The 10549-nt window shown below is 41.1% G+C and overlaps 1 protein-coding gene across 1 annotated transcript in view; it reads right to left on the reverse strand.

The window, feature by feature from the left end:
• LOC108681542 (protein ROP) overlaps positions 1–10262 on the reverse strand; it is a 19958-nt gene extending 9696 nt beyond the window's left edge. The window contains exons 1-4 of the mRNA XM_047882839.1: positions 10207–10262; positions 2943–3039; positions 1130–1179; positions 490–645 (exon numbers count right to left, since the gene is read on the reverse strand). Coding sequence (XP_047738795.1) covers positions 490–645; positions 1130–1179; positions 2943–3039; positions 10207–10234 — 331 coding nt within the window. The 5' untranslated portion in view covers positions 10235–10262. The remainder of the gene's footprint in view (positions 1–489; positions 646–1129; positions 1180–2942; positions 3040–10206) is intronic.
• Between the last annotated feature and the right edge of the window lie 287 nt (positions 10263–10549).

A 10549-nucleotide genomic window follows, 5' to 3' on the forward strand; every position in this document is an offset into this window, starting at 1 on the left:
TAGACTCACTCTCAGTGCAGTAGACTCACTCTCAGTGCAGTAGACTCACTCTCAGTGCAGTAGACTCACTCTCAGTGCAGTAGACTCACTCTCAGTGCAGTAGACTCACTCTCAGTGCAGTAGACTCACTCTCAGTGCAGTAGACTCACTCTCAGTGCAGTAGACTCACTCTCAGTGCAGTAGACTCACTCTCAGTGCAGTAGACTCACTCTCAGTGCAGTAGACTCACTCTCAGTGCAGTAGACTCACTCTCAGTGCAGTAGACTCACTCTCAGTGCAGTAGACTCACTCTCAGTGCAGTAGACTCACTCTCAGTGCAGTAGACTCACTCTCAGTGCAGTAGACTCACTCTCAGTGCAGTAGACTCACTCTCAGTGCAGTAGACTCACTCTCAGTGCAGTAGACTCACTCTCAGTGCAGTAGACTCACTCTCAGTGCAGTAGACTCACTCTCAGTGAAGTAGACTCACTCTCAGTGAAGTAGACTCACTCTCAGTGAAGTAGACGTGAGCAGACTTGTACATGGCCTTGCTGCTGGTGATGAAGTCTTGCTCCAGTCCACTGATGGACTCCTTGGTGGGCTGGATGAGGTACACCGCCTCCAGCAGCGGCAGCGGCTCCCGCCTCTTGTTGATGTCCTCCACGACTGCAACGAGTCATACGGTCATACGGGGCGGTAATACGGGGCGATAATGCGGGGCGTTAATACGAGACGATAATACGGCACGTTAATATGGGACGATAATACGCCATGTTAATATGGGACAATAATACGGCGCGTTAATGTGCAACAATGATACGGCACGCTAATGCGGCCATTTATACGGCAAAATTTGTCATTTGTACGGCAAATAAACGCCATTTATGCGAGACAACAATACGGGTCAATATATACGTAAATAGACGTATGACGTCCTGACGTAAATAGAGAGAGCGTTGATACGAAAGCATACGGTCCCGTTAGTACGACCCAGTATACGGTGAGACGATAATACGGGAGATTAATGCCACCCACTAACACGGACCATCATCATGCCGCTAATACGGGTAGATATCGCGCCCGTATTAATACGTGTACGAGAATTTGAACTTGTGATGCCCTCAGACGAGATGAGGGCGGCGGTACTCACTCGTGATGCCCTCAGACGAGATGAGGGCGGCGGTACTCACTCGTGATGCCCTCAGACGAGATGAGGGCGGCGGTACTCACTCGTGATGCCCTCAGACGAGATGAGGGCGGCGGTACTCACTCGTGATGCCCTCAGACGAGATGAGGGCGGCGGTACTCACTCGTGATGCCCTCAGACGAGATGAGGGCGGCGGTACTCACTCGTGATGCCCTCAGACGAGATGAGGGCGGCGGTACTCACTCGTGATGCCCTCAGACGAGATGAGGGCGGCGGTACTCACTCGTGATGCCCTCAGACGAGATGAGGGCGGCGGTACTCACTCGTGATGCCCTCAGACGAGATGAGGGCGGCGGTACTCACTCGTGATGCCCTCAGACGAGATGAGGGCGGCGGTACTCACTCGTGATGCCCTCAGACGAGATGAGGGCGGCGGTACTCACTCGTGATGCCCTCAGACGAGATGAGGGCGGCGGTACTCACTCGTGATGCCCTCAGACGAGATGAGGGCGGCGGTACTCACTCGTGATGCCCTCAGACGAGATGAGGGCGGCGGTACTCACTCNCTAGATGTGTATAAGAGACAGCCCGTATACCGTGCGCGACAGGTGTCCATATTAGGTACCGGTACCTACATAGGGACAGGTGGCCATTAGGTGCATAGGGACGGGTGGCCATTAGGTGCATAGGGACGGGTGGCCATTAGGTGCATAGGGACAGGTGGCCATTAGGTGCACATGGACAGGTGATCAGCAAAAGACAGATGGCAACACGTGTGGGGGGGTAAATGGAGGGGGGGAGGAAGTGAGGGGTGAGGTTTAGGGTACAGACAGAGGGGAGGGAGGGAGGGCTAGTGGAGAGGGGGGGGGGAAGATCAATATGGATGACGTCATCGAGTCAAGGGCACGGACCCCCGAAATTACAAGAGAGGGGGTGGGGGTCTGCCACCCCCCTCCTCCCTCTCCCATATCGAAAAATGGGGGAACGAACAGGATTACCCCCACCCCCACAAAAGAAGCAAGAGTGCAGTCATATATATGCCTGGAGTGGCTTCAGAACTAACAACCTCGAGGTTCTAGATAGAAATAAGTTCTAGATAGAAATAAGTTCTAGATACAAATAAGTTATAAATAGAAATAGGTTCAGGATAGAAATAAGTTCCTCGACAAGACCTAGATAAGAACAAGTTCAAAGACTGCATTGCAACTACAACCTAGGGCACGCTATGGTTCTCAAAGTTCTCCAACAACTCCGGCAAGTTCTCTGCAAGTTTCCAGCAAGAGTTGCTATCTCTCAGAAGTGCTTTAGTTACGAGATATTTGGACGTGACCGCAGAGAACATTTCTATGTCAACTGAACTCAAAAGGAAGGCTGTACACATACATTGCATCTATTGGTGGAAACATGGAGCTACGGCAGTGACAAGGCTGCCTTGACAAGACAGTGCTGCCTTGTCATGACAAGTCTGCCTTGACATGACAAAGCTGCCTGGACATGACAAGTCTGCCTTGACATGACAAAGCTGCCTTGTCATGACAATGCTGCCTTGACAAGACAAGGCTGCCTTGACAAGACAAGGCTGCCTTGAAAAGACAAGGCTGCCTTGGCAAGACAAGGCTGCCTTGACATGACAAGGCTGCCTTGACATGACAAGGCTGCCTTGACAAGACAATGCTGCCTTGGTAAGACAAGGCTACCTTGACATAACAAGGCTGTCTTGACAAGACAAGGCTGCCTTGAAAAGACAAGGCTGCCTTGGCAAGACAAGGCTGCCTTGACATGACAAGGCTGCCTTGACAAGACAAGGCTGCAGCACGTGGAGATCATCCTCATGGCGAGCTGGTCGACCACGAGCACGCGCCAGTCCTGCGTCGCCTTGGACTTCTTAGACTTGATCACCTCGTTCATGATCTCTGCATAGGGACGGGGGGCCATTAGGAGCATAGGGACGGGTGGCCATTAGGTGCATAGGGACAGGGGGCCATTAGGTGCATAGGGACGGGCGGCCATTAGGTGCATAGGGACGGTTGCCCGTATTAATATGGCCACCTGTCGGGCCCGTATACCGTGCGCGACAGGTGTCCATATTAGGTACCGGTACCTACATAGGGACAGGTGGCCATTAGGTGCATAGGGACGGGTGGCCATTAGGTGCATAGGGACGGGTGGCCATTAGGTGCATAGGGACAGGTGGCCATTAGGTGCAAGGCTGCCTGGACATGACAAGGCTGCCTTGACATGACAAGGCTGCCTGGACATGACAAGGCTGCCTGGACATGACAAGGCTGCCTGGACATGACAATGCAGCCTGGACATGACAAGGCTGCCTTGACATTCATTAAGCTTATTGACACGTAGGTACTGAAAATTGATTTATACTAAATTATATTATTATTAGCTAATTTAGGCAGCCATTGGACAAGTATAATAACTTTACACCATTATTAATTGACTTGCAGCTGCCTGCATGTCTATTTTCTCTGTCAGGTACTTATATTATTATGAAGAATTTATCATCTATTTTATACTATTTTATCCTAATTATTATTATATACCGGTATTAATTAGAGAAATGTTAGTTATCTTAGGCTTGCATGTATCAATGCATCAATGCAGATGAGAAGCTTCAGTAAATTTCCATAATTACTTCATGTAATTATGGAAATATTATAATTATTACAATTACTTTGCCTTTTTACACTGAGACAAATGGGTGGGTCTAAATGACTCACTTAGGTAAGTCAACCGTGCTCAAAAAACAATGCATTTATTTGACTCAATTTCCCATTTCTGGGTCGCACCAACCTACTGCTGGCCATTTAAATTTATGGTATGACCCATAAGTGGGCAAGCGAGTCAAAAATTTCATTGCTACTGGAATGCGGTTGACTCATCTAAGTGGGTCAGCCAGACCCACCTCTCAGTATGGGTTTATACAGGCACCATCAACTATAGGATGGCATTGGGCAAACTATAGCAACCATGTAAAAATATTTTTGTAAATTGATGGAAACAAAATTGACCTTAATTCAGACACTGTATAAAGTGCTTTCTCTAATCCCCTATTGAGTTGACTGAGATTACCTATATAAAATAAAACTAACTTAATGCTACTGAATAAAACATGTATTGTGATGTGGCATCTACAAGTAATCTGTACATTTTATTGTGAAATTAATTTGATGCTAATTCACATTATTGTGATCTGCTAACCATTAGTAAGCCCAGAGGTGGTAACTGAATATTCTGATTTAGTCTAATTTTGTTTTACAATAAAAATTTTTCTATTTATCATATGAAAAATGAAGCCAAGATTCTTCAAATGAACAAGACAATGAAGGGCAAAACCTTATTTGCACAAACAGTGATAATTTCAATCAAACTAAAATGCATAACTTGCAGGCTCAAGATTTTTAATTTAATAAAACTGTATATATCCTTGTGGAGCTGAAATACTTTAGTTTGATCTATAGTTTGAAAATTAGGATTGTTTTAATCTTGTCCTGAGGCAAGTGTGGAGTGAATAATATTTAATATTTTCAGTTGTAATTAAAACTTAATTGAACCAGCAGGCAGTTGGCAGTTTTGACCATCTCATTTAATGTAGATACAAACAACATAATCAGGCTGAAGCTAATTGGAAATGAGAAAAATATCCATGTTTGCTAAAATTTTCAGCTCTACTCGTTTCTTATGTAATAATTGAGAAAAACAGCACATTTTGCCTACATTTTTTGAAAATCATCAATGAAATGATTCGCTTATTTCAACCTACACTGTTAGAAAAAACGGTGAAAAAAGGGTCCAACCGGCCTTCTAGTGGCCGGTCGCCCTGTGAAAATAAACTGTTTCGCCGTTTTTATCAGATGTTTAATGGATTTCTAGTGTTAAATTAGAATAAAAACGGCAACACGCTGTTTCTTTTCATGTGCCGACCGGCCACTGAAACGCCAGTTATACCGTTAATGGTAATTTTTCTAACAGTGTACAATCTTAGAAAATATAACTCAGTATGGTACTCACTGCAGTGAGTGACAGAGAGAGCATTTTCTTGTCCGTCTGTGATGTGAAGTCACAGACAAACAGACGGACATGACGAGCATTATAACTCTTTTTTTCCATAAATGAGAAAATGCACTAAAATCACTGACAAATATTCAAAATTGGACATGAATTTTGTGGCACTAGCACAAAAATTAGGCACTAGTGAGATGCAACAATAAGACATGATGAATGATGTAAAACTGCCCCAGATTGTAGAAATCCTACATTATACTAAAATATTCTGGCTCTAATCTAATATCCATTTATTTCTGTAGCTATTGGATTATTAGCACCAAAGTTGTGCATTTTGGTTTGATCAAAATACTAGTGCACATATGTCTTTCCATGAAATTTTCAACTTCCCCATTTGAAGAATGTGGCACTGTGGTACTGTATGTGGTCCTGTGGGAAATTCCACAGTACCACAGGATTGTGGTACTGTGCAGCTCCTAGGGTTGATACATCCCACACCTGTCATACCACACACACTGACTGCTGTCAAAATAATTTGTTGATGATCACTTGTGTAGTGGCAAAGCGCAGACTGCTCAGCCTTTTCCTCCAATTTACTTTCAAAACCTATAAGTTGACCAGTAAGGTATTATAAATACAAGCATTATTATACATGTATGGATATTGAATAAAATCTTTACTAAATCATGGAATTAAAAAACAGGGGTTGTCTGAGTGACCTATTCCAAAAAATTTTAGTTATAGTACGTATGCATTTAAAAATTAGTACTACCGTAAAATGGGGTAACTTAGACCACTTTTTTTATTATAAATGATGCCATTTTTTTACTAGCTAAATTAAACTTGAATTGAAACATGCAAAATACAGGTCTATACTCTAGCTTCACTCACCATAAATTGCTGGCTCCTGCCTCTCATAGTCTTTATGTAATTTCAAAAAAAGTGATGGTCTTTGTTACCCCAGCTCTTGGGGTAACTTAGACCGGGTGATAAAATCAATCATATTTTTTGGTAAAATAACTTCAAATAACTCCAGGTTTTGGTGCATTGTAGTAGAACTCTTCTAGTTACATATGCAAATGACAAACTTGAGGAAAGTGTCATAGTTTGCAAATGGGGGGCACCACCCCATAATGAAGGAAATGTGACTACCTAATGGCAGCCCTGATGGGGTAATATTGACTGGCTTGGAAATTAAGTTAAAATTACCATATATAAGACTCTGTAGAGTCTGAAACATAAAGAAAAAACATAAATAGGCTGTCAAACATAAAATATGTTACATATGGTAATTTTATATAAACTTCCAAGCCGGTCTATGTTACCCCGTCAGGGCTGACATTAGGTGGTCTAAGTTACCCCATTTGGGGGCAGCGCCCCCCATTTGCAAACTATGACACTTTCCTAAAATTTGTCATTTGCATATGTAACTAGAAGAGTTCTACTACAATGCATCAAAACCTGGAGTTATTTAACCAAAAAATAAAAAAATTTGAGGGGGTGCTCTGACAGGCTTTAAATAATAGCTTTTTTTCATGGGTCACATTTTTAATTTTTTAACCTATTAGATATGCAAACTTTTCAAATCTTTATATTGTGTTATGTAGCCTCAGTATTAGGCCTTTAATGCCCATTGACAAAATTTTTCTATGTCAAATAGTTTTTGAGTAGTGGGGGTTTTTGTTAAAAAAAACAAAAAGTGGTCTAAGTTACCCCGCCGGTCTAAGTTACCCCATTTTACGGTACTTTTTAAAGGCAGCATTTCCAAAGAATCCAGTGTCTATGTTGTTTCACATGTACAATGAATTTCTAATTTTATTATGAAATTATAAAAAATTAATTTTTTAATTTTATTTTATTTATTACATCATTATATAAATAATATTACATCTTTAGTGTAATATTGCAGCTTGAATATAATATAATTTTTGTAGGTATGAAATATCGCAGCTCTAACGTCATGTATTTTTGTTTGATTGACAAAATCACAGTTTGCACTTTGCAAACATGTTGTTTCATAAAATTTTTAACTTTCGCGATCTGCAGTACGTAGTACTACAACGCTCCCACCAAAATATCCTGCAGAAAGTACCTAGTGATAATGAGTCAATCCAAAAGGTTTTGTTATCACATAGTTGCAGTTGCAGATGCGGTCATGTCAGAGCGGTCAGACTACATTATCTTGTGTTCAGTTGCCACTGAAGTAAAGACAAATGTTATTGTTGCGGTTTGCCTGTTTTAGGGTAAAATTAGAGAGATTCTGGGTAACACATGCACAGGACTTTTGTTAATAAGTTTGTGGCTCATAAAATGGCTCTTCATGGTCAAGATATGGAATTCACAGCTTGCAGAAATTGAATCACGACTGGCAGATCCATAAAACCACGGCTCAAAAAATACAGTTGAGGCTCACCAAGTAGATAGGTATATTCCAAATAATTCCATGCATGTAATGCTAAATTAGCAAAACTACTAGTAATAAACTTGTTTCACAGGAAATTTCCATAAATCATGGCAGAAATGTGCCCTTTTTTCTTTTCTAAGAAACATATTTGGCAATGACTGTGAAAACAGGTAAAATTGAGTAATTGACTCAAACCCTAGGGTAAACGCGGTATATTCCGACATCGTGGGTAATTCCGACACTTCTCAACTTTTTTCCTTTATATTAAGCTTTGTCTTAGTTCCATGCATTCGTTGATGGTTGAAATAGTGACGTCATACTTTTGCGCACCATACTATTGCCAAAACACTAGGTCTGGGCCATCTAGCGCGAAAATGTTAAGGTCCAAAGAGAGGCGGTGCATGCCACCCAGTGAGAACATTGGAAAAACGTGTCAAAGTTGATAGTTGACCTTGCTCTACCAAATAGTGATAAACTATCTGTGTAGAAAGAATATTATGGTTTGGGACTTTTAAATAAGTCTGTGAATATATTAGGAATCCTTTAAGTATACTTGTATTTGCTGATTTCAAGTGGTAAATAAATTAATAGATGATTAAGTTAAGAGGCGGGTTTAGACACATAAAAACTAATTCTGACACAGCTTGGAATTAGACACACACAGCTCATTCTGAGCTGTGTGCAAAAATTGAAATTTTCTTAATTAAAAGCTTAATAGCTCCTAATTAAAAGCCTAATTAAGTAGTATTCAATATTCAATAGTGTTCTAATTCCAAGCTGTGTCGTATCCCAATACAGCTCACACAGCAAATGGAATTTGAACACAAGAGTGTTGGAATTACAAATTAGTAGAGTTTGAAGTGCGGCTGGAATTAGTCTCACAAAATGCCAAATTTAGTCACACACAGCGTCAGAATATATGGATTTGGTAGGTTTGCATTCTAAAGGCTTTTAAATAAATATGGCAACAGTTTGTGACGTTTCATTGTTGCTGGCCCATGGTCAGGAAGATGTGCCAGGTGCACGGGAATTTATTTTGTCATTTTAACGACCTGCGCGGTGCGCCGTACTATGCTGGTAAAAATATGCGCCGTGCGCCGTACTCTAGAAAGCTAAAATAGTTCTACTATTTTAGTTGACAATATACGCGAGTATATTGACTACGCGAGTCGAACTGACAATAATAAAATGTAAGACATGTCCGGGTTACTTCTGACTCTTCCACTTGTCCGCCTTGTCAGATACGGAACGTACGGTAATCATAAACTGCGGCTATTACACATACGAAATGTAAACAGACGGTGTTCAGTGTTGCCATATGACTTTGGAGAAAATTTCTTCTAAAACAAAGTTCTAGATTTCTCATTCACCAAATTTCCGTATCAAGAAAAATCATATATTATTGAAAGATAATTAAAGGCATACTGTACTGAGTATTATGTCTGTTCCTCCACAAACTGCTCGTGCGCGGCAGCGCGACGTAGAATTGATGGCCGGGATTGCGCGAACACGTGCGCGAAGAGAATCAATTTTCATTACATTGCGCCAACGGTGCACAGCAATAGCTTAAAAAAAGTGAAAATGCGCGGGAAAATTCACCGAAAACATACATCATCCTGAATGTAGTATGCTGGCGTGTAGTGCGGTGTTTTGAGAGTGACGTAAAGCAAACAGAACTCGAGTTGTGCATACTGTGATTTTTTTATAGCCATTCATTTTTTGCTATGTCCTTAATGTGTCAGAATATACCGCGTTTACCCTATTTGGATTATTAGGCAGAACTCGCAGAAGTCTCATAAAATCTTGTGTAAAAACTACTGTTTGGCAGGTGATTTCCAAAGATTGCAGGTGGACATAGACCATTTATTCTTGCTTTTCACTGAACTTCTGAAGAAATGGAGGAAAGGCCATAGGAACAGGTAAAATTAGCAAAACTTAAAGGCATTTTTGTTCAATTCATGATCAGTTTCTACCAAATTTTCCTATTTGGCTGCAAACAATTCTCAGGTGTTTTCATCTCATTTACAATTTACAAACCACAGCTCCACAGGTGGCGTCTGCAGTTCCGTCCAATTTTGTAGACTGGCATGAACAAAGGAAGCACTAGTTGCAGGATTGCAGCATAGAAAATATATAGATGTTTCCCACAGGCCACAGCCACAGCTTGATAAAACTACAACACTGAGTAGTGAGTCACAATTTCCAAATTTACCCAAGTCTGAAAATATGCTAATTATTTCTTTAAGAATTTATATTAGAACCACAAATCAAAATGTTTCAGCAATAATTTGGCCTACCTATTTCGTCGACAGGCACTTTAAAATTGAATCAATCAACAGTGCTAACGACCAAAAGAGGCTCAACATAAAAGCAATTGTTGTGCACTTTCGAGAATTTCATTGATAGAAGATAAATATTGTCACGCTGCTCGGCTGCTGACGCAGAATTTGAATATTATCATGAAGCAACGTCCATGATAGCTATGATGTTAATGAGTCACTCGTAACAAACAGCCAGAGATAACCATGATGGAATCGCCTTTTTTGGTTAATAAACACGCTACCAGTATTTAATCTATCATAAAATATGCCCCAAAAATAATCCTAACTAAAGTATTAAAAAAATTAAGTTGTACGAGTATAATCTCACATTTACTCACTTTGGCCAACTAAATATTTGAGCGCCATGTTTGCACACACCACTTGCACCACCGACAACAACACACTGACTGCTCAGCGACGTGAGTCCACGAACTGCCACTAGATGGCGTCCGCCGCAATCAATATCGTACCAGAGCAGAGACACTCCTACTTTTCGTTATGACCGAACATCAAATAAAAATTTTCGAACTGAAATATCTCGTGAAAGAGGTGTTCAGTTATAAAGAATATTGAAAATTCGGAGTGATTTTTTCATAGAGAAAATACTTGGAGAGTTTGCGAACTTAAAAACTTATTATATGCAGCGGGAACAAACTCCTGAGACATTACTGCTTACAAAAT

Source organism: Hyalella azteca, unplaced genomic scaffold (assembly GCF_000764305.2).
Source record: "Hyalella azteca isolate HAZT.00-mixed unplaced genomic scaffold, Hazt_2.0.2 contig11444, whole genome shotgun sequence".
Taxonomy (NCBI): Eukaryota; Metazoa; Arthropoda; class Malacostraca; order Amphipoda; family Hyalellidae; genus Hyalella; species Hyalella azteca.